The sequence below is a fragment of the Salvelinus alpinus genome, chromosome 2, assembly GCF_045679555.1.
Source record: "Salvelinus alpinus chromosome 2, SLU_Salpinus.1, whole genome shotgun sequence".
NCBI lineage: Eukaryota > Metazoa > Chordata > Actinopteri > Salmoniformes > Salmonidae > Salvelinus > Salvelinus alpinus.
In genome coordinates, this window is record NC_092087.1 from 65,525,544 (window position 1) to 65,550,919 (window position 25,376).

The 25,376-nt window shown below is 42.8% G+C and overlaps 1 protein-coding gene across 2 annotated transcripts; it reads left to right on the forward strand.

Moving 5' to 3' along the window:
- The first annotated feature begins 2,252 nt into the window (after positions 1–2,252).
- On the forward strand, positions 2,253–22,656 carry LOC139566964 (procathepsin L-like). Of its 2 annotated transcripts, XM_071388353.1 has the most exons (8): positions 2,253–2,352; positions 3,306–3,432; positions 9,511–9,633; positions 19,877–20,035; positions 20,553–20,774; positions 21,012–21,177; positions 21,878–21,977; positions 22,328–22,656. In XM_071388353.1, the coding sequence occupies exons 2-8, from the start codon at positions 3,307–3,309 to the stop codon at positions 22,422–22,424; spliced, it is 993 nt and encodes a 330-aa protein (XP_071244454.1). In that variant the 5' UTR covers positions 2,253–2,352; position 3,306; the 3' UTR covers positions 22,425–22,656. The 2 variants fall into 2 exon arrangements, with proteins under 2 accessions (XP_071244454.1, XP_071244460.1); XM_071388359.1 differs by lacking the exon at positions 19,877–20,035 and having other exon boundaries at positions 2,255–2,352.
- Positions 22,657–25,376: the final 2,720 nt, after the last annotated feature.

Genomic DNA, 25,376 nt, shown 5'->3' on the forward strand with positions numbered 1-25,376 from the left:
ATTACCCGCCTTGCTCCAGAACACCGGAACTGTCCTTCTTACCTGGTTGTGTGCTCAGAGTCTCATGCTGTATATACACACACTTTTTCACATAAGAGTCCAAAGCACTTCCTAAGGGGAAGACCTGGTACATACAGAAAGCTTTTTGACAACCGGAAGGCCAAGGAGTTGATGGAGGAGGCCCTTTTGGATAAGATAAAAGATGAACAGACTGGTTAAAGTTATCAATGCCGACTGAATTGTCCAGGGCAATGTCATACTTAGTGTAATTGAGTGTTGTGTCGACATTCTTCCAACATTTGTATAAATTGTTTGATATTTCATTGTCCCTGATACGTGTTTCAGAAATGCCAGACAAAATGTTTATACTGTATTTGAAATCCTTGTATCTTGATTTTATTTCTTCTGACAATTATTGTGTCTTATGGGAGTCGGCTGTTCTTTTGAAAGGTAAAGCGACCGTAACATTTTTTGAAAAATGATGTAGTGTTGACACATTGAAGACTCCTTGTCAAAATAATTTGGGATCTGTGAAAAATGTGTAACATAAACCTGTTTATGGCCTACAACGACTTTAAATAGTGTCAGTAACATAATAAACTGGAACACATGAGTTAGCGAATCCCCAAAGACTGTATCCGCACTGTGCGTGTAGCATTACTCACACACACACACACACAGACACACACACGCACATTTTTTTATTTCTTTTAGAGGGGATGTATATTGGTCTAAGGATAGAAACTATAACATCAAACTCTAATCGGTTTACCGCTAAACATACCAACATTTTATGGAGATTGAAATTGATTTCTTAGCCTGGATGCAAGGGACGAGACAATGAAAGTAACCGTTTTGTCTTGTGTGAAAAAATGTCAGGTTTTACATACTTATTTTGATTTATTGCTGAATTACAGTTACGAGCTAGAAAGACGTAAATAATAGAGGGATAGCGCCTTTTGGGCAAAGACAATGTGTGAGTTACTGGAACATTCATGGGTTTATAATGAGTTCTATTAGCTCTTTGACTGCAGTGCTTTCAGCAGGTGGGGGATTAGAGAGGGAATTGAAACATAACATTCATCTTACATGTACTTTTGCCACTCCCTGATGTGTTTCACCTGTCTTTGTGCTTGTCTCCACCCCCCACCAGGTGTCTCCCATCTCCCCTCATTATCCCCTGTGTATTTATACCTGCGAATGTGACGTTTTGTTCGTCAAGCCTACCAGCGTTTTTCCCCTTGATCCTGTCTTTTCTAAAGTTCCTGTTTTCTAGGTTTCCCCAGTTTTGACCATTCTGCCTGTGCTGACCCTGAGCCTGCCTGCCGTACTGTACCTTGTCCCACCACACGGGATTATTGATCTCTGCCTGCACCGACCCTGAAACTGCCTGCCGTTTTGTACCTTTTGGACTCTGATTGGGATTACTGACCTCTGCCTGCCCTTGACCTGTCGTTTTGCCTGCCCCCTGTTCTAGTAATACACTTTTGTTGCTTCGACATTGTCTGCATCTGGGTCTTTCCTAAAACGTGAGAACTTTAGAATGAAAAGACAGAAAGCCCCATTCTGTTTTACTCTGTTCAGCTTGAAGGGCTGATCTAGGACTTCCATACCCATGTAACCTTTTTCATTGTGATCTAAAAGGCCCTTAGCATTCCTACAAAACTTGTATTTAAAATGTGGGGAGCAACATCAGACAAGGGTTTTGGGGGACCACCCCCATTGCTATTCAAATCTCTTTTGCCAAATTGCCATTCAAAGCTCATTTCATACATTTCTACACAATCTAATTGGGCAATAAATTATGACATCACTAGACAAAAGTGTTGGGGAGAAACATTTAACATTGAAATGTATGTGTGTGCGTCCCTAGTACCTTGCAGACCTGGATTTAAATAATATTTGATGTAATTTCAGATACTTTATTATCACGTCTCAGGATATGAATCAGATGCAGACACAGGAGGATAGTTCGATTCTCAGAATATTTATTATTACAAAGGGGCAGGCTAAAGGCAGGTCGAAGGCAGGCAGAGGTTCGTAAACCAGGTCAGGGTCAGAACAGGCAGAACGGTCAGAACCGGGGAGACTAGAAAAAAAAACTTGTACTGTATGCAAATGTACTGTATGCAAATTTCTTAAGAATTAATGATCATGAAACTCTCATGAAGAGGAACTTGTTCTTTCATAACAGATGTTTAAATACAGGAACTTGGTTAACTATGACCCTTATGTACCGCCTACCTATAAATATCAATAGGCTAGTTAGAGTAAAGAGGAAGCCTAAAAACTATAAACCGTTACATTGCTTTCATTTTCCCCTCACATCGAGGCAGGAGCATTCAAACCCAGGTAACGACTTTATGTAGTTTTACAGCTTTACATTACTCTGCTGTCTTCACAAGGTACTACTTAGAGTTTTTTTTTACTCAGGCAAATAGCATACAATATAGCTCATCTTTATCAAGGGTGTCAATAATTCTGTGCATAATTAAAGTACATGCCTATATCAATATAAAACATGAATATAACACATATTCTATGGAAAATATTACAAGCTAGACCATAGAAACCTTTTATAGAGATGATGATTTAAACTAAATTCAGGCTTGGTTCCCTAAATTGAGGGCAAGCTACTCCAAGTCAAACAATCAAATTTGATTTGTCACATTCGCCGTGAAATGCTTAGTTACAAGCCCTTAACCAACAACGCAGTTTTAAGAAAATATTTTAAAAAAGTAGAGATCAGAATAACAAATAATTGAGCAGCAGTAAATAACTATATAGGGGGGGGTACCGGTACAGAGTCAATGTGCGGGGCTCCGGTGTCGAGGTAATATGTAGGCAGAGTTACTCACCACATTTGGTGTGATGATTCTTACATTTATTCCTTAGCCTATTATACATTTTTTTGTATAATATATAATATACCTACCTCCAAAGGTAACATTTTCTTTGAAATTGTATGCCAAATCTGCTCTGTAGAAATCTTACCTTTGAATGATTTTTCTAAATAAAATCAATATGCTCAGGAACAAAATGGCTTTGTGATTTGTGCAAATGTTCTCTATTTCATGAGAGTTAGTGATCATGAAATTCCGCTGCATTGCTTTCATATTCCCCATAACATTTTTTACTCAGGCAACTATTCACGTTTACAAATGATAGAGAAATGTAAGTGTAAATGCTAACTGTGTGTGTGTGTGTGTGTGTGTGTGTGTGTGTGTGTGTGTGTGTGTGTGTGTGTGTGTGTGTGTGTGTGTGTGTGTGTGTGTGTGTGTGTGTGTGTGTGTGTGTGTGTGTAGGATGCAGATGAAACTCCTACTAATGGCACTGTGTGCAGTGGTGTCCTCTTTCAAACAACCACTGGGCGCTGAGCTGGATGGCATCTGGGAGGAGTGGAAAACCCAACACGGCAAACAGTATTCCAAGGTTACTTAGAGCCTACGGCAAACACAGTACTTAAATATGCACTACGCAGAGATTACGCTGCAATTTCCTGGTTGCTAAAATTTTAATATTTTGCCTAAATTCAGTTTAAAATCCAAACAAATCCAAATCCAAATACATGGTAACCAGATGTTAATGTGAGTGTAGTGAAATGCTTGTGCTTCTAGTTCTGACTGTGCAGTAATATTTAACAAGTTATCTAACAATTCACTCAAATCTAAAGGGATGGAATAAGAATATGTACATATAAATATATGGATGAGTGATGACGGAGAGACATAGGCAAGATGCAATAGATGGTATAAAATACAGTATATACATAAGATGAGAAATGTAAGATATGTAAACATTATTTAAAGTGACTAGGGATCCATTTATTAAAGTGGCCAATGATTCCGAGCCTGTATGTAGGCAGCAGCCTCTCTGTATTAGTGATGGCTGTTTAACAGTCTGATGGCCTTGAGATAGAAGCTGTTTTTCAGTCTCTCGGTCCCAGCTTTGATGCACCTGTACTGACATCGCCTTCTGGATGGTAGCGGGGTGAACCGGCAGTGGCTCGGGTGGTTGTTGTCCTTGATGATCTTTTTGGCCTTCCTCTGACATCGGGTGCTGTAGGTGTCCTGGAGGGGAGGTAGTTTGTTTGACAAAACAAGCAAGTATAGTGTAGATAATCATTGTACCATCTAAACCTCTGTGAAATATAGCCAAAAATATTGTATTTTCAGCTGTTTGAAGCTGGTTTACATAACCAAAAGTAAAATATGCAAAAACGATATTCAAGAAAGCGAAGCATAGAAATAGCACACATAGAACAGATCTACAGCTTCTTAGACTTTCAATGAGAATGACAGATCTATAACTCCATGTGAATTTGGTCGGATCACCCAAAAAGTTCCATATTGCAGCTTTAAGTCAAATTTTGTGCCCAGCTAGCACATAATGTTCTGAGAACCATATGTTTCTTAGAGCTTGGTGAGAGCATGGCTGTCTATGGTTATTTTGCATAAAACCTTCCCACAACGTTCTGGGAATGGAGCAGGATATTTGCTTGGCTTTGAAACTCAGCACATTTAAGGAACTTAAATAATTGTCTTGATATTTCCTTACTTTAACAGAACATTTCCTAAAAGCTCACAAGGATCGTACCCTTTTTACATTTTTTGGCCTAAAATGACACCCAAATATAACTGTCTGTAGCTTAGGACCTGAAGCATAGACAGCAGAAAACTGTAGAACCCAGTTCCTACATTTTAATATAAAAATAGATTTTATCAAATAAAACTATGCTACCTTTTATCTCTGGGACCCTCAGGATGACAAATCAGAGCAAGATTACTGAATGTAAGTACAGTATTTACCTTCAGATGTCAATGTATCAAACCAGTTGCCTTGATAAAAGCGTTTTGTTGTTGTGCACTCTCCTCAAACAATAGCATGGCATTTTTTCACTGTAGTAGCTACTATACATTGGACAGTGCAGTTAGATTAACAATAATTTAAGCTTTGTCCTGGAAAGTTGGCTGTTACTTACAATGTCATTCTAGTCACATTAGCACACGTTAGCAACAACCATCCTGGTTTACGGACACCAATCCCATGTTCTTGGAACATTATCTAACTGGTTTGACATTGGGAATGTTCTCAAATTGTTCTGAGACTGTTAAGAAACAACGTTCTTCTGTGGGAATTTCAGTACTTCAGCACAATTCTTCCTACAGGTTTCTGTATGGTTCTATTTAAAGTAATGTTCTCAAATTGGTCAGAGAATGTTAAGAAAAAAATGTCTTCTACGAGAATTTTAGTACTTCACCATAACATTTTCTGCAGATTTCCTCATGGTTCTATTTAAAGTGTTCTCAGACCATTAAAGTTCTCAGAACATTAAGAAAACTGTCCATAAAATCAACAAGAAAACTGTAGTAACATTCAAAGAACGTTCTAAGAATGTTATTTAAAAAATATACATTCCGTTTTCAGTGTCAACAAAACAACACATCTTGTTAAGTGTTCAGGTGTGTTGGCCGAGCCCACTAATTGCCACTTGGTTCCTTTGAAATGGGGTCTGTTTGAACAGCTTTGTATGAGTTAAAAAAAAACATGGCACGCTTCCTCCATCCTGGTGGCGCAGTGGACTAATTCCATAGATAGGGACCAGAGATCATAGGTTTGAATCGCACTGATGCCGAGCCACAATAAAAATGTTTTGGTGTTTGCACGATTAATGCCTAAGCAAATAAATGTCCACGTTGCCTCTCTGTGCTTGGAGTTCAAAACAGTTCATCCAAACCAACCTAGCAGTGCTATTAAAAGTCGTATTGAAACATTCAGTGAAAGTTTAAAGGAAATTATTCAAAAACCTTCAAATAACTTTTACATTTCTTTCACATTTAGAGAATGTTCTCAAAACGTTATTTAATTCTACTTCACCGCCAGCAGTACTATATCATTTTAGTCAATAAGATTTTAGTCAATAAGATTTTATTTTAGCAACGTAAGCTTAACTTCCTGAACATTCGAGACGTGTAGTCCACTTGTCATTCTAATCTCCTTTGCATTAGCGTAGCCTCTTCTGTAGCCTGTCAACTATGTGTCTGTCTATCCCTCTTCTCTCCTCTCTGCACAGACCATACAAACGCTTCACACCGCGTTGCCGCCGCCATTCTAACCTGATGGTTCCAGCGCGCACGACCCACGTGGAGTTCCAGGTCTCCGGCAGCCTCTGGAACTGCCGATCTGCGGCCAACAAGGCAGAGTTCATCTCAGCCTATGCGTCCCTCCAGTCCCTCGACTTCTTGGCACTGACGGAAACATGGATTACCACTGACAACACTGCTACTCCTACTGCTCTCGCCTCGTCTGCCCACGTGTTCTCGCACACCCCGAGAGCTTCTGGTCAGCGGGGCGGTGGCACTGGGATCCTCATCTCTCCCAAGTGGACATTCTCTCTTTCTCCCCTGACCCATCTGTCTATCGCCTCCTTTGAATTCCATGCTGTCACAGTTACCAGCCCTTTCAAGCTTAACATCCTTATCATTTATCGCCCTCCAGGTTCCCTTGGAGAGTTCATCAATGAGCTTGACGCCCTGATAAGTTCCTTTCCTGAGGATGGCTCACCTCTCACAGTTCTGGGTGACTTTAACCTCCCCACGTCTACCTTTGACTCATTCCTCTCTGCCTCCTTCTTTCCACTCCTCTCCTCTTTTGACCTCACCCTCTCACCTTCCCCCCCTACTCACAAGGCAGGCAATACGCTTGACCTCATCTTTACTAGATGCTGTTCTTCCACTAATCTCACTGCAACTCCCCTCCAAGTCTCCGACCACTACCTTGTATCCTTTTCCCTCTCGCTCTCATCTAACACTTCCCACACTGCCCCTACTCGGATGGTATCGCGCCGTCCCAACCTTCGCTCTCTCTCCCCCGCTACTCTCTCCTCTTCCATCCTATCATCTCTTCCCTCTGCTCAAACCTTCTCCAACCTATCTCCTGATTCTGCCTCCTCAACCCTCCTCTCCTCCCTTTCTGCATCCTTTGACTCTCTATGTCCCCTATCCTCCAGGCCGGCTCGGTCCTCCCCTCCTGCTCCGTGGCTCGACGACTCACTGCGAGCTCACAGAACAGGGCTCCGGGCAGCCGAGCGGAAATGGAGGAAAACTCGCCTCCCTGCGGACCTGGCATCCTTTCACTCCCTCCTCTCTACTTTCTCCTCTTCTGTCTCTGCTGCTAAAGCCACTTTCTACCACTCTAAATTCCAAGCATCTGCCTCTAACCCTAGGAAGCTCTTTGCCACCTTCTCCTCCCTCCTGAATCCTCCTCCCCCTCCTCCCCCCTCCTCCCTCTCTGCGGATGACTTCGTCAACCATTTTGAAAAGAAGGTCGACGACATCCGATCCTCGTTTGCTAAGTCAAACGACACCGCTGGTTCTGCTCACACTGCCCTACCCTGTGCTTTGACCTCTTTCTCCCCTCTCTCTCCAGATGAAATCTCGCGTCTTGTGACGGCCGGCCGCCCAACAACCTGCCCGCTTGACCCTATCCCCTCCTCTCTTCTCCAGACCATTTCCGGAGACCTTCACCCTTACCTCACCTCGCTCATCAACTCATCCCTGACCGCTGGCTACGTCCCTTCCGTCTTCAAGAGAGCGAGAGTTGCACCCCTTCTGAAAAAACCTACACTCGATCCCTCCGATGTCAACAACTACAGACCAGTATCCCTTCTTTCTTTTCTCTCCAAAACTCTTGAACGTGCCGTCCTTGGCCAGTTCTCCTGCTATCTCTCTCAGAATGACCTTCTTGATCCAAATCAGTCAGGTTTCAAGACTAGTCATTCAACTGAGACTGCTCTTCTCTGTGTCACGGAGGCGCTCCGCACTGCAAAAGCTAACTCTCTCTCCTCTGCTCTCATCCTTCTAGACCTATCGGCTGCCTTTGATACTGTGAACCATCAGATCCTCCTCTCCACCCTCTCCGAGTTGGGCATCTCCGGCGCGGCCCACGCTTGGATTGCGTCCTACCTGACAGGTCGCTCCTACCAGGTGGCGTGGCGAGAATCTGTCTCCGCACCACGTGCTCTCACCACTGGTGTCCCCCAGGGCTCTGTTCTAGGCCCTCTCCTATTCTCGCTATACACCAAGTCACTTGGCTCTGTCATATCCTCACATGGCCTCTCCTATCATTGCTATGCAGACGACACACAATTAATCTTCTCCTTTCCCCCCTCTGATAACCAGGTGGCGAATCGCATCTCTGCATGTCTGGCAGACATATCAGTGTGGATGACGGATCACCACCTCAAGCTGAACCTCGGCAAGACGGAGCTGCTCTTCCTCCCGGGGAAGGACTGCCCGTTCCATGATCTCGCCATCACGGTTGACAACTCCATTGTGTCCTCCTCCCAGAGCGCTAAGAACCTTGGCGTGATCCTGGACAACACCCTGTCGTTCTCAACTCACATCAAGGCGGTGACCCGTTCCTGTAGGTTCATGCTCTACAACATTCGCAGAGTACGACCCTGCCTCACACAGGAAGCGGCGCAGGTCCTAATCCAGGCACTTGTCATCTCCCGTCTGGATTACTGCAACTCGCTGTTGGCTGGGCTCCCTGCCTGTGCCATTAAACCCTTACAACTCATCCAGAACGCCGCAGCCCGTCTGGTGTTCAACCTTCCCAAGTTCTCTCACGTCACCCCGCTCCTCCGCTCTCTCCACTGGCTTCCAGTTGAAGCTCGCATCCGCTACAAGACCATGGTGCTTGCCTACGGAGCTGTGAGGGGAACGGCACCTCCGTACCTTCAGGCTCTGATCAGGCCCTACACCCAAACAAGGGCACTGCGTTCATCCACCTCTGGCCTGCTCGCCTCCCTACCTCTGAGGAAGTACAGTTCCCGCTCAGCCCAGTCAAAACTGTTCGCTGCTCTGGCACCCCAATGGTGGAACAAACTCCCTCACGACGCCAGGTCAGCGGAGTCAATCACCACCTTCCGGAGACACCTGAAACCCCACCTCTTTAAGGAATACCTAGGATAGGATAAAGTAATCCTCCTAACCCCCCCCCTCCCCCTTAAATGAGTTAGATGCACTATTGTAAAGTGGTTGTTCCACTGGATATCATAAGGTGAATGCACCAATTTGTAAGTCGCTCTGGATAAGAGCGTCTGCTAAATGACTTAAATGTAATTACCTTCAAATAACTTCGAATTTCCGTTCTCATAACATTAATAAAACCACCCAGGAAAACTTTCAGGGAATCATAGTGGAACATCAGAACCTCTCTGCAACCCAAAAATGTACATTCCCAGAACAGGCACAATGTTCACTTCTGTTCTCAATCTTAAAAAAACATTCAGTTTTACCAGTCAGGAAATGTATGCCTTCATTCCCAGAACCAATGGGAAAAAATGTACGTTCCCACAACTTCCAAGGAACCAAGTGTGCTAGCTGGGTGAAAATGTGACTTAAGTGGAAGTTTAGCATGTGCATATCACCCTTGTGTTACGATTGCCCCATAGAGATTAATCATGATGTCAATAACTTGTGGGGCCCTTTGGCTTGTCTTTCTCAGGTGGATGAGGGCTTCAGAAGGATGATCTGGGAGACAAACCAAGGCCTCATCCGTCAACACAACCTGGAGGCAGAAATAGGAAAGCACACTTTCACCCTGGGAATTAACCAGTTTGGAGACATGGTAAGACAACCCACAATTTTAATTGGGCCAGCAACTGCATGAGCATGAAACATAAATTTAAGAATATAAAAAACATAAATAGGAAAGAGAGCAGCTTTTACAGATTGTTTTACTAAGTCCCAGATAAAGGGGAAGTTCAGTATTTTACAACTTAATATTAAAGAGGAACTGAACCCCAAAAATGACTTATCTGCTTGAAAAAGGCCTATGTGGCATCGATAGTAGTAATAAACATAAATTCTAGTGCCAAAATTGATTAAAATGTGTAAGTAGGATTACTTTCGTCATAAAGTCAGTATTTTCCAAAACTGAGTTTGTGAGATTTAACTTAACTTGAAATGTTATCACTTCAGAGGTAAATAGTTGGCCTACCTGTTTCTCCCATTGATGACATTAGATGTCAGTTTGCTCCAGCAAGGCTAGGTAATATTGTGGGAAATACTGTATGCTGTATTGATTTTAGAATGTAAATCTCAGTGATGCAAACTCCCCACCAGAATGTTTATGCATGCCAGCAAAGCCACTACACAACACAACACTAATAAATACATTCATTGGACTATAATGGTGGCAAACGGTTAGGGCCTACATAAAGGTGTCTCAACAGCAGTCCCAACACCTTAATACTGTTACATCTGGCTGTCAGTGGAGTCTTGTCTGACAGCGAAACACTTCATTCTGCCTCATTTACTGCCTTTTAAAATAACATAACTGATATGGCTGGCTTGCTTAACTTCTCTAGGATAGGGGGCAGCATTTTCACGTTTGGAAAAGCGTGCCCAGAGTAAACGGCCTCTTACTCAGTCCCAGATGCTAATATATGCATTATTATTAGTATTGGATAGAAAACACTCTGAAGTTTCTAAAACTGTTTGAATCATGTCTGTGACTATAACTATTTGGCAGGCAAAACCCCGAGGACAAACCATTCAGAATTCTTTTTTTTGAGGTCACTCTCTTTTCAATGATGTTTCATTGGGAATCCAGATTTCTAAGGGACCTTCCTGCAGTTCCTATCACTTCCACTGGATGTCAACAGTCTTTAAAAATTGGTTGAGGTTTTTCCTTTGAGAAATGAAGAAGTAGCCATGTTCAGAATGAGGCTCCAGTGAAGTGTACTGTTTGTTAGAGGCGCGTGACCAGAAAGCATGCTACACATTGTTTTCCTCCGGTATTGAACATAGATCATCCCGTCTTCAATTTTATTGATTATTTACGTAAAAAAATACCTAAAGTTGTATTACAAAAGTAGTTTGAAATGTTTGGACAACGCGTACAGGTAACTTTAGGTAACCCTGATATTTTGTAGTCACGTTGTGCAAGTTGGAACCGATGTTTTTCTGGATCAAACGCGCCAAATAAATGCACATTCTGGATATATATCAATGGAATTAATCGAACAAAAGGACCATTTGTGATGTTTATGGGACATATTGGAGTGCCAACAGAAGAAGCTCGTAAAAGGTAAGGCATGAATTATATCTTTATTTCTGCGTTTTGTGTCGCGCCTGGAAGGTTGAAATATGATGGTCTGTGATTGTTAGCTGGGGTGCTATCCTCAGATAATAGCATTGTTTGCTTTCGCCATAAAGCATTTTTGAAATCTGACACGTTGGCTGGATTCACAAGTATAGCTTTAATCAAAATTACAGATTGCCTCTTATCTGCTCGTCGTCCCCTTATGCCATAGTTTGTACATCTCAATTGTCAGTAGAAACCATATTCGTTTAACCTCTCTGGGATATGTGGTACGGTGCGTCCCACCTGGCCAACATCCAGTGAAAATGCAGAGCGCCAAATTCAAATAAATTACTATATAAATTAAACTTTCATGAAATCACACATTCAATATACCAAATTAAGATATTACTGAGAGAGCTAGGACGGACGTATTCTCCCTGTACACCAAGTCAGAACCGTAGACAATGAAAGGTCTAACAATATTCGATGCTGACATTTCTCTAAAACAGGCTATAAGCTACATGTGCACCACCAAGTCAGAAAAGAAGGCTAAATTATGAGTGGAAAGGGGACCAAATTATTAGGGTGACGCACATGGGCTACTAACAGCTTACTACACAACATACACATAGTATTACTTTCTTAGCTACAGTATACATATCTCCCTGGCATATTACATCATTTATGCAGCAACATACAATACATTTTTGGACTCACCTTGTTGTGCTGTTCTCACATGAACAGGAAGGTGGTGTGGCGGTCCTTCGTGGGCAAATTTTGTCATCAAACTTTGTCATCAAAGTCTCTCATTCTCTGGATTTATGGTGCTTTCAAGACAACTGGGAACTCGGAAAAAAACAAGTTTGAATCATGACGTTAGTGATCTTCAGGTCGGAGCTCTAGAAAGAGGCCCGAACCCCCAACTTGGAATACTGAGTTGGATGACCGTTCAAAATATGTTCCCACTCACTGAAGTCTGAGATTTCCCAGTTCTGAGTTTCCAGTTGTTTTGAAAGCAGCAGAAGTCATGCTGGATTGACAACATGGCCAATGTTGAATGTTTATCCTTTTAAACTTGGAAAAGAGACCCTTTAACCAAGACTTGGAAATCCACTCCACTGAATAGCAGGCTTGCAGTTAGCCACTGATTCCTTCCAAACCACTCATTCTTCAATTTGCAATTTCCAAGTTGTTGTGAAATGTTTATGTCCAATGGCCGATGAGCACGGATACGTTTTATCTATAATTTCTCTTCATATGACAAGTATTGAAAAGGATTTGGCTTGATTCATGATCAAATCAAATCAAATGTATTTATGAAGCACTTCTTACATCAGCTGATATCTCAAAGTGCTGTACAGAAACCCAGCCTAAAATCCCAAACAGCAAACAATGCAGGTGTAGTAGCACGTTGGCTTGGAAAAACTCCCTAGAAAGGCCAGAACCTAGGAAGAAACCTAGAGAGGAACCAGGCTATGAGGGGTGGCCAGTCCTCTTCTGGCTGTGCCGGGTGGAGATTATAACAGAACATGGCCAAGATGTTCAAATGTTCATAGATGACCAGCAGGGTCAAATAATAATAATCACAGTGGTTGTCGAGGGTGCAACAGGTCAGCACCTCAGGAGTAAATGTCAGTTGGCTTTTCATAGCCGATCATTCAGAGTATCTCTACCACTCCTGCTGTCTCTAGAGAGTTGAAAACAGACGGTCTGGGACAGGTAGCACGTCCGGTGAACAGGTCAGCGTTCCATAGCCGCAGGCAGAACAGTTGAAACTGGAGCAGCAGCACGGCCAGGTGGACTGGGGACAGCAAGGAGTCATCAGGTCAGGTAGACCTGAGGCATGGTCCTAGGGCTCAGGTCCTCTGAGAGAGAGAAATAAAGAATTAGAGAGAGCATACTTAAATTCACACAGGACACTGGATAAGACAGATATAACAGATCTGGGCCCTAGACCCCCGACACAAACTACTGCAGCATAAATACTGGAGGCTGAGACAGGAGGGGTCGGGAGACACTCTGGCCCCGTCCGACGATACCCCATCGATTTTGAAAGTAGTATGTTGAAATGATCAGTTCAATCAAAGGTACTGTAGATATAACGTGGTACTGTAGATATAACGCCTTCTTGGATGGGCACTTCTAATGTAACTCTATGGCAGCACCCAAGAGGCTTGAATGTTTGAGCTCTCCCTGTAGATTTTGCGGTGACGCAGTGTCCCCATGAGTGACAGAACACTGAGCAAATCACAGCGCAATTAGAGAACATTAGCAACCCCTATGCTCGTAATTTTTGCAGCCTGCCCCACCACCACAGAAACCCCAGAGCTAGGCTGAAACACCTGAATTTTGGAGCTGCCTTACTCAAGAAAGCAAAAAAGAGACGATCTTTGTAATGCGGCTTAATTATTATTTTCATTGTTTGCAAACTGATATGTGACACATATTAATGCCAAAATAACATGCAAAACAGGCACAGAAATAAATAAATAATATATATATATCCAGTGCATTCGAAAGGTATTCAGGCCAGAAAAGTATTTTGTCCACATTTTGTTACGTTACAGCCTTGTTCTAAAACTGATTACATAATTTCCCCCCCTCATCAATCTACCCACAATACCCTATAATTACAAAGCAAAAACAGTTTTTTAGAAATGTTTACTAATTTATTAAAAATAATCAACTTGGGCCTCCCGGGTGGCGCAGTGGTCTAGCAGCGCTAGCTGTGCCACCAGAGACTCTGGGTTCGCGCCCAGGCTCTGTCGCAGCCGGCCGCGACCGGGTTAGGGAGGGTTTGGCCAGTAGGGTTATCCTTGTCTCATCGCGCACCAGCGACTCCTGTGGCGGGCCGGGCGCAGTGCGTGCTAACCAAGGTAGCTAGGTGCACGGTGTTTCCTCCGACACATTGGTGCGGCTGGCTTACGGGTTGGAGGCGCGCTGTGTTAAGAAGCAGTGCGGCTTGGTTGGGTTGTGTTTCGGAGGACGCATGGCTTTCGACCTTCGTCTCTCCCGAGCCCGTACGGGAGTTGTAGCGATGAGACAAGATAGCAATTACTAACAATTGGGGAGAAAAGGGGGTAAAAAATTGTTGTAAATGACTATTGTAGCTGAAGCAATTACAACTGGCCTTCTTCAGACTAGTTGAGTATCTAGAGCATCAGCATTTGTGGGTTTGATTACAGGCTAAAAATGTCCAGAAACAAATAACTAAGCATGTACACTACCGTTCAAAAGTTTGGGGTCACTTAGAAATGTCTTTGTTTTTTGAAAGAAAGCATATTTTTTGTTCATTAAGATGACATCAAATTGATCAGAAATACAGTGTAGATATTGTTATTGTTGTAAATGACTATTGTAGCTGAAGCAATTACAACTGGCCTTCTTTAGACTAGTTGAGTATCTGGAGCGTCAGCATTTGTGGGTTCGATTACATGCTAAAAATGTCCAGAAACAAATAACTTTCTTCTGAAACTCATCAGTCTATTCTTGTTCTGAGCAATGAAGGCTATTCCATGTGAGAAAGAAACTGAAGATCCCGTACAACGCTGTGTACTACTCCCTTCACAGAACGGCGCAAACTGGCTCTAACCAGAATAGAAAGAGGAGTGGAAGGCCCCGGGGCACAACTGAGCAAGAGGACAAGTACATTAGAGTGTCTAGTTTGAGAAACAGATGCCTCACAAGTCCTTAACTTTCAGCTTCATTAAATAGTACCCTCAAGCACCAGTCTCAACGTCAACAGTGAAGAGGTGACTCCGGGATGCTGGCCTTCTAGGTAACGTTGCAAATAAAAATACATATCTCAGACTGGCCAATAAAAAGACTAAGATAGGCAAAAGAACACAGACACTGGACAGAGATAGACCACCTTTACTCCACACACAGAGATGCATACAAAGCTCTCCCTTGCCCTCCATTTGGCAAATCTGACCATAACTCTATCCTCCTGATTCCTGCTTACAGGCAAAAATTAAAGCAGGAAGTGCCAGTGACTCTGTCTATAAAAAAGTGGTCAGATGACGCAGATGCTAAACTACAGGACTGTTTTGCTAGCACAGACTGGGATATGTTCCGGGATTCTTCCAATAGCATTGAGGAGTACACCACATCAGTCACTGGCTTTATCAATAAGTGCATCGAGGACGTCATCCCCACAGTGACTGTATGTACATACCCCAACCAGAAGCCATGGATTACAGGCAACATTCGCACTGAGCTGAAGGGTAGAGCTTCCACTATCAAGTAGCGGGACTCTAACCCGGAAGCTTATAAGAAATCCCGCTATGCCCTCCAACGAACCCTCAAAGAGGCAATGCATCAATACAGGACTGAGATCGAATCATACTACACCGGCTCCGATGCTCATCGGATGTAGCAGGGCTTGCAAACTATTACAGACTACAAAGGGAAGCACAGCCGAGAGCTGCCTAGTGACACGAGCCTACCAGACGAGCTAAATAACTTCTGCGCTCGCTTCGAGGCAAGTAACACTGAAACATGCATGAGAGCATCAGCTCTTCCGGACAACTGTGTTATCACACTCTCCACAGCCGATGTGAGTAAGACCATTAAACAGGTCAACATTCACAAGGCCGCTGGGCCAGACGGATTACCAGGACGTGTACTCCGAGCATGCGCTAACCAACTGGCATTTGTCTTCACTGACATTTTCAACCTCTCCCTGTCCGAGTCTATAATACCAACATGTTTCAAGCAGACCACCATAGTCCCTGTGCTAAAGAACACTAAGGTAACCTGCCTAAATGACTACCGACCCGTAGCACTCACGTCTGTAGCCATGAAATGCTTTGAAAGGCTGGTCATGGCTCACATCAACACCATTATCCCAGAAACACTAGACTCACTCCAATTTGCATACCGCACCAACAGATCCACAGATGATGCAATCTCTATTGCACTCCACACTGCCCTTTCCCACCTGTACAAAAGGAACACCTATGTGAGAATGCTATTCATTGACTACAGCTCAGCGTTCAACACCATAGTGCCCTCAAAGCTCATCACTAAGCTAAAACCCTGGGACTAAACACCTCCCTCTGCAACTGAATCCTGGACTTCCTGATGGGCCGCCCCCAGGTGGTAAGGGTAGGTAACAACACATCCGCCACGCTGATCCTCAACACGGGAGCCCCTCAGGGGTGCGTGGTCAGTCCCATCCTGTACTCCCTGTTCACTCATGATTGCACGGCTAGGCACGACTCCAAAACCATCATTAAGTTGGCTGATGACACAACAGTGGTGACCTGATACCCAACAACAATGAGACAGCCTATAGGGAGGAGGTCAGAGAACTGACCGTGTGGTGCAAGGATAACAACCTCTCCCTCAACGTGATCAAGACAAAGGAGATGATTGTGTACTACAGGAAAAGGAGGACCGAGTACGCCCCCATTCTCATCGACGGGGCTGTAGTGGAGCAGGTTGAGAGCTTCAAGTTCCTTAGTGTCCACATCACCAACAAACTAACATGGTCTAAGCACACGAAGACAGTCGTGAAGAGGGCACAACAAAACCTATTCCCCCTCAGCGGATTGAAAAGATTTGGCATGGGTCCTCAGATCCTCAAAAGGTTTTACAGCTGCACAATCAAGAGCATCCTGAAGGGTTGCATCAAATCAAATCAAAGTTTATTCGTCACGTGCGCCGAATACAACAGGTGTAGACCTTACAGTGAAATGCTTACTTACAGGCTCTCACTTCCTGGTATGGCAACTGCTCGGCCTCCGACCGCAAGAGCGTAGTCCGAACGGCCCAGTACATCACCGGGGCCAAGCTTCCTTCCATCCAGGACCTCTATACCGGCGGTGTCAGAGGAAGGCCCTAAAAATTGTCAAAGACTCCAGCCACCCTAGTCATAGACTGTTCTCTCTGCTACCGCACAGCAAGTGGTCCCGGAGCGGCAAGTCTAGGTCCAAGAGGCATCTAAATAGCTACTACCCCCAAACCATAAGACTCCTGAATAGCTAATCAAATGGCTGCTGCTAATCTCTGTTATTATCTATGCAAAGCCACTTTAATAACTCTACCTACATGTACATAATTACCTCAATTACCTCAACAGCGGTGCCCCCGCACATTGACACATTGACTCTGTACCGTTACCCCCTGTATATAGCCCCGCTATTGTTATTTACTGCTGCTCTTTAATTATTTGTTGTTCTTATCGCATTTTCTTAAAATTGCATTCTTAGGTATGACGCTACAAGCTTGGCGCAACTGTTTTTGGGGAGTTTCTCCCATTTTTCTCTGCAGATTATCTCAAGCTGTGTCAGGTTGGATGGGTAGCGATGCTGGACAGCTATTTTCAGGTCTCTCCAGAGATGTTCAATTGGGTTCATATCCGGGCTCTGGCTGGGCCTCTCACGGACATTCAGAGACTTATCCCGAAGCCACTCCTGCATTGTCATGGCTGTGTGCTTAGGGTCGTTGTCCTGTTGGAAGGTGAACCTTCGCCCCAGTCTGAGGTCCTGAACGCTCTGGAGCAGGTTTTCACCAAGGTTCTCTCTGTACTTGGCTTCGTTCATCTTTCCCTCGTTCCTGACTAGTCTCCCAGTCCCTGCCACTGAAAAACATCCCCACAGCATGATGCTGCCACCGCCGTGCTTCACTGCAGGTTTCCTCCAGACGTGACGCTTGGCATTCAGGCCAAAGAGTTCAATCTTTGGTTTCATCAGACCAGAGAATCTTGTTTCTCATGGTCTGATAGTCTTTAGGTGCCTTTTGGCAAACTCCAAGCGGCCTGTCATGTGCCTTTTACTGAGGAGTGGTTTCCGTCTGGCCACTCTACAATAAAGGCCTGATTCGTGGAGTACTACAGTGATAGTTCTGGAAGGTTCTCCCATCTCCACAGAGGAACTCTGGAGCTCTTTCATAGTGACCATCTGATTCTTGGTCACCTCCCTGACCAAGGCCCTTCTCCCCCAATGGCTCAGTTTGGCTGGGCGGCCAGCTCTAGGAAGAGTCTTTGTGGTTCCAAACTTCTTCCATTTAAGATTGATGGAGGCCACTAAGTTCTTGGATTCTGCAGAATTTTTGGGGGAGAGAGACTTTTTCAATTCTTCAAACAATCATCTTAATTTAATATTGATTAATTATTGCAATAATGAGACTAGTCAACCCAACACTCTTGACTGTTGGGCCGAGTAGCCTAACAGACAATAAAGAAACCGAGATCTTACAAGCCATTCTGGGTTCATCCGGTGCTCATCTAAACCAGGTGCCGTTTTAACTTGACCCCGGCTTAGTTTCCCAGATGCCAGGATGACTAGAACAATAAGGGATTGTTCTAAACACTTCCAGGCTTATCTCTATTTCGGATTACTCACAGCACATCTTGTCTATGGAATGCCAGATTTAGGTTTTAATCACCAAGTCATTTTATACACACAGACAGTTAATTCGGAAAGTATTCCGACCCTTGACTTTTCCACATTTTGTTACGTTACAGCCTTATTTTAAAATTTTATAAATACAAGCGACATACAGTACCCCATAATGACAAAGCGAACACAGGTTTTAATACATTTTAGCAAATTGATAAAAAAATAAAAATCTGAAATACACTATTTACATAAGTATTCAGACCCTTTGCTATGAGACTCGAAATTGAGCTCAGGTGCATCCTATTTCCAGTGATCATTTTTGAGATATTTCTACAACTTGATTGTGGTCCACCTGTGGTAAATTAAATTGATTGGACATCATTTGGAAAGGCACACACCTGTCTATATAAGGTCCCACAGTTGACAGTGCATGTCAGAGCAAAAACCAAGCCATGAGGTCGATGGTATTATCCATAGAGTTACGAGACAGAATTGTGTTCAGGCACAGATCTGGGGAAGGCTGCAGCATTAAAGGTCCCCAAGAACAGTGGCCTCCAAAATTCTTAAACGGAAGACGTTTGGAACCACCAAGAATCTTCCTAGGGCTGGCGACCAGGCCAAACTGAGCAATCTGGGTCGGGGAGGTGACCAAGAACCCGATGGTCACTCTGACAGTGCTCTGTGGAGATGGGAGAACCTTCCAGAAGGACAACCATCTTTGCAGTACTCCAGACTGAGGCGAATGTTCACCTTCCAACAGGACAACGACCCTAAGCACACAGCCAAGACAACGCAGGAGTGGCTTCGGAACAAGTCTCTGAATGTCCTTGAGTGGCCTGATATTACATCTCTGGAAAGACCTGAAAATAGCTGTGCAGCAACGCTCCGCATCCATCCTGACAGAGCTTGAGAGGATCTGCAGAGAGGAATGGGAGTAACTCCCCAAATACAGGTGTGCCAAGCTTGTAGCGTCGTACCCAAGAAGACTCGATGCTGTAATCGCTGCCAAAGGTGCTTCAAGAAAGTACTGAGTAAAGGGTCTGAATACTTATGTAAATGTGATTTACGTTTTTTTTAATGTTTAATACATTTGCAAAAATGTCAAAAGAACTGTTTTTACTTAGTCATTGTGGGATATTGTGTGTAGATTGATGAGGTCAAAACAACTATTTAATCAGTTTTAGAATAAGGCTGCAATGTAACAAAAGATGAAAAAAGTCAAGGGGTCTGAATACATTCTAAAGGCATTGTAGGTTATGAATGACACCCCCTACCCCCATTTTGTCCAGACCACAGAGATACAGTACAATGCAGACGTATCTACACATTCATTGTTTTTTACAATATTTAATCCGTTTCTAGAATTAATGTTTTCCTGACTAAGATGGTGATCCATTAGGATGCCGATCCATTCTAGTGTTAATTCTGTGTTCCAGACGAATAAAGAGTACAATGCCTTATTGACTGTTAATGCTGCTGAGGAGGAGAAACTCCTGGATGGGATCCCCCTCTCTAAGTGGAACTGCAGTCTCTCAGCAGCTCCCGAGACGTGGGACTGGCGTCCATATGGATATGTGACTCCGGTGAAGGACCAGGTTGAAGAGCAGCCTCTTTCATTTGTTCTCTCTCACTTTTGGGCGAATCCTAACTTCCACTGAAGTCAAAATTTCCTTTCGTCTCCCATTGACATCATGCATGACTAAGTAAACATTTGACTTAACTGGAAGTTAGTATTCTCCCCTTCATTTTTCGGGTATTGTATAGACACTGATTTAGAAAGGATTAGAGGAGTGGGTAGTCTAGGTGCCACTTATTAGACATGACATGAAAAGCCACTTTCTCTGCATTTAGAAAGGGGACGAAACTGTATCTATGTTTCTTAGATACTGTTGAGGTAGTGGCCTGATATGATATGTAGGGACAGGAGTTTTTCCTGAGCACTTTACCAGGAAAAACATGCCGCCATACCGCTAGGGGATAACTTCAAAGCACAATAGGGGAAATAAATTGGGTATTTTATCATGCGGCATTGTGGATCTTGCTATGCATTTACGTCTAGTCAATAACTTCAACGCAAAACAGTAGATATGACAACTATTTTATTTGATCTAGGGGTCTTGTGGATCTTGCTATGCATTTGCTGCAGTCGGAGCCCTGGAGGGCCAGTTGTTCAAGCAGACAGGCAAACTGTTGCCTCTGAGTGAGCAGAACCTGGTGGACTGCAGTGGAGACTATCACAATAATGGCTGTGGCGGTGGCTTGGCCATGAGGTGTTTTAGTTACGTCTCAGATCATGGGATTATGTCGGAGAGGAAATATCCTTACACTGCAGAGGTACAATACAATATGTTACCATTAGGGTTGCAAAATTCCGGTAACTTTCTCCCAAATTCTCAGGTTTTCCATAAATCCCAGTCCGATAGATTCTTGGAATCAGGAGGGAATAACCATGAAACCAGGAATCCTCCAACTGGTATTTCTGTAAAAAGTGGCAATTTTGGAAAGAACATAGAATAGATGAGTGAAAAGCTCACTGTAAAGCTTGAGATTATCATAATCAACTGTTTTCAGATGGGCCCTTGTGAATACCAGAACGCAACAAAGGAAGCCTGGTGCAAAGGCTTCAACAGAGTTCCTTCGCTGGATGAAAAAGTGTTTCGAGACACTTTGTATGAGGTTGGCCCTATCGCTGTGTCTGTGAACGCCACACATCCCTCCTTCAAGTTCTACAAAGATGGTGAGCTCGGTGTCCCACCTATGATTAGATGTGAACAAGTATACGTGTACATTCATGTCAAGGGTACGCTCTCCAAAAATATGTCATAGATGATCTCTTTTGAGATTGTAGTAGTTCGACTTTACTGCGTGGACTCTTCTGCAAACGTATTACTACAATTTTAGTTGTGAACCATTAAGCAACAAATAGATAATAAGAAAAAATAGCCCTAATCTTACCAATACCAGGCAATGGTTAACAAGCTAGTTTGAGGAGTACAACGTTTCATTGTTGGCTAAGATTTATAGCCCAGATTGGTCATACAGTGACAGAACTCATACTTTACACATAGAGACAAAAATTAAAATCAAAAATTAGTTTGCAAACACTTTTCTTGAAGAATCCAGGCATAACTTGTTATAACCATGTATGAGTCTTTATAATATTTATATAATATTTATATATAATATATTTATGTATATTTATATTATATTATTATATTTTATATATATACTTTTTCAACTGGTTATTTAGCCCGTATCACTATGAATTATTATAATGTAAAGGGGTCATCATCATCATCATGACAACTCGCAATGCATTATAACCGCATAATGCATTATACCTGGATGCTTTAAGTAAAGTGTTACCATTACCTCTATTCAATTGTAAATAAATACATATGAATTGCACATGAACTCTTGTAGTGTTTCTTCTTTAGGAGTCCTCTACCAGCCTGACTGTTCAACAAGAACTAACCATGCTGTACTGGCTGTCGGGTATGGTAGTTCTTACCTGGATTACTGGATAGTGAAAAACAGGTCAGTGTTTACTTTGAAAGTTTAAAGCCATCCAACAACTCAATATTAATGACATAAGGCAACCTTTTTGATGCAGAAAATACAGTCAAACTCATCATAATCTGCAAGTGTGTTTTAATTTGACACTTTTCTTCAACAATTTGTGTTGTAAAAAGGCCACCGTTTACGCATTACTCATCCAGCCAAATAATCCTATTATATTTTATTTTTTGAAGAAAAGTTCCAAATTCAATCATACTACCAGGTTGTAATGGATTTTAGTTCTATTCACACGTCATGTACATATCTAATGTAAACGTACACGCACTCTCAGTACTAAGGATTCTTTAATTTCTCCATTGGTTTTGCAGCTGGGGTACTGGTTGGGGAAGAGACGGGTACATTCTCATGGCCAGAGGATACAACCAGTGTGGTATTGCCAGACACCCAGTCTACCCTATTATGTGATTTGTGCATGTTGACACACTTGGAATCCTAGCTAGAAATACAGTGCATTCAGAAAAAATTCAGACCCCTTGACTTTTTCAACATTTTGTCACGTTACAGCCTTATTCTAAAATGTATTAAATATTTTTGTTTTCTCACCAATCTACACACAATACCCGGAAATTACAAAGTGTTAACAGGTTTTTAGAAATGTTTGAAAATGTATTATCAATAAAAAAAAGAAGTTTTCAGACCCTTTTCTATAAGACTCAAAAATGATCTCAGGTGCATCCTGTTCCCATTAATCATTCGTGAGATGTTTCTACACCTGGATTGGAGTCCACCTGTGGTCAATTCAATTGATTGGACAGGCACATACCTGTCTAATATCCCACAGTTGACAGTGCACGTCAGAGCAATAACCAAGCCATGAGGTTGAAGGAATTGTCCGTAGAGCTCCGAGACAGGATTTTATTGAGGTACAGATCTGGGGAAGGGTATCAAAACATTTCTGTAGCTTTGAAAGTCACCAAGAACACAGTGGCCTCCATCATTCTTAAATGGAAGAAGTTTGCAAATGTTTACCTTCCAACAGGTCAACAACGCTAAGCACACAGCCAAGACAACGCAGGAGTGGCTTCGGAACAAGTCTCTGAATGTACTTGAGTGGCCCAACCAGAGCCCGGACTTGAATCCGATATAACACCTCTGGAGAGACCTGAAAATAGCTGTGCAGCGACGCTCCCGATCCAACCTGACAGAGCTTGAGAGGATCTGCAGAGAAGAATGGGAGAAACCAAATACAGGTGTGCCAAGCTTGTAGCGTCATACCCAAGAAGACTCAACGCTTTTAGTTTGATTAAGAGCACATTTATAATAAAATACATTCACAGCCAGGGTACCATAAATTGTGTTGTAAAATTCTTAGTTGCAATATCCATTTGTGGATGTATAAATTAATGATATATACCCATTGATTCTTGAAGAATATAACTTATAAATGCCTCATGTCGTACCCCATCAGAACCCAAAATATATATTTTTTACTCCAATGTTTATAAACAATGAAAGTGTAACAAACACTGTATAGCCTCAAAACATGGTTAACACTATAATGTTGATGTCATTGTTGGTCAGTCCTTGCATCTATAGCGCTGTCTATGAATTTGATGGTTACATTTCTCCAGGCCCATCACTCAGCGTTTAAGGTACAGTTGGTGAGTTTATTAAAACTCGTTTTTCAAACACTCCACACATTTCTTGTTAACAAACTATAGGTTTGGAAAGTCAGTTAGGACATCTACTTTGTGCATGACACAAGTCATTTTCCCAACAATTGTTTACAGACATTCTATTTCACAACTGTCACAATTGCAGTGGGTCAGAAGTTTACATACACTAATTTGACTGTGCCTTTAAACAGCTTGGAAAATTCCAGAAAATGATGTCATGGCTTTAGAAGCTTCTGAAAGGCTAATTGACATCATTTGAGTCAATTGGAGGTGTACCTGTGGATGTATTTCAAGGCCTACCTTCAAACAGTGCCTCTTTGCTTGACATCATGGGAAAATCTAAAGAAATCAGCCAAGACCTCAGAAAAATAATTGTAGACCTCCACAAGTCTGGTTCATCCTTGGGAACAATTTACAAACGCCTGCATGTACCACGTTCATCTGTACAAACAACAGTACGCAAGTATAAACACCATGGGACCACGCAGCCATCATTCCGCTCATGAAGGAGACGCGTTCTGTCTCCTAGAGATGAACGTACTTTGGTGCGAAAAGTGCAAATCAATTGCAGAACAACAGCAAAGGACCTTGTGAAGGTGCTGGAGGAAACAGGTACAAAAGTATCTATATCCACAGTTAAACGAGTCCTAAATCGACATAACCTGAAAGGCCGCTCAGCAAGGAAGAAGCCACTGCTCCAAACCCGCCATAAAAAAGCCAGACTACGGTTTGCAACTGCACATGGGGACAAATATCGTACTTTTTGGAGAAATGTACTCTGGTCTAAAGAAACCAAAAATAGAACTGTTTGGCCATAATGACCATCGTTATGTTTGGAGGAAAAGGGGGAGGCTTGCAAGCGGAAGAACACCATCCCAACCGTGAAGAACGGGGGTGGCAGCATCATGTTGTGGGGGTGCTTTGCTGCAGGAGGGACTGTTGCACTTCACAAAATAGATTCAAGAAAATTCCCCTAACTTATTGTGGGATGCTTGTGGAAGGCTACCCAAAACGTTTGACCCAAGTTAAACAATTTAAAGGCAATGCTACCAAATACTAATTGAGTGTATGTAAACTTCTGAAATTGGAATTGTGAAAAATTGCGTTTAAATGTGTTTGGCTAAGGTGTATGTAAATTTCCGACTTCAACTGTATGTATTATATCATGCTGTGTGCTCTCCCTCTGTGTCTCTGTCTCTCTCTCTGTCTCCATGTGTGTGTCTCTGTCTCTCTCTGTCTCAGTTCATCTAATCATCTTTTTCTAAGGTCAATAGAAATGACTATGCCCTAGCACACCAGGGGCCTAATTGATAAACGTTTGGGTACACACAAAATATACCCCAAAACATGCGTGCACCAGTTTTCACGCAAAAGTTTTCATTTATAAAGACTGAACTTGAAGTGAGAATGTGCTTGTCCTCCTGCAAACTTTAGAACATTTGTGCTCACAGTTTCTAGTGGTTGAAGACTTGCATTGCAAGAAGGCAAAAGTAGCCTCGTAGTACAAGTGGGGAATATAAGACACTTATTCAAAACAAAAGAACAGGTAAGCCTAGTTAAATATAATAACAAAATGCAATCATCTAAAATAATTTGAAATAGGCATATATTTCAATGATCATTGCAGAATAAATTCCTCAACTTTTCTGACAGTGATGGTTTCATAGGCTACTCGCAAAATAGCCTATAGGCAGGCACTACAACAGGTTATAATAGGTTATCATTCGTCCCATCTCTCATT

Excerpts from the sequence above, each read along its gene's own strand:
- LOC139566964 (XM_071388353.1), top strand. The coding sequence starts at position 3,307 with ATGCAGATGAAACTCCTACTAATGGCACTGTGTGCAGTGGTGTCCTCT. Across the intron at positions 9,634-19,876 it reads TTAACCAGTTTGGAGACATG|ACGAATAAAGAGTACAATGC; the intron begins GTAAGACAACCC and ends TCTGTGTTCCAG. Across the intron at positions 20,036-20,552 it reads TGACTCCGGTGAAGGACCAG|GGGTCTTGTGGATCTTGCTA; the intron begins GTTGAAGAGCAG and ends TATTTGATCTAG.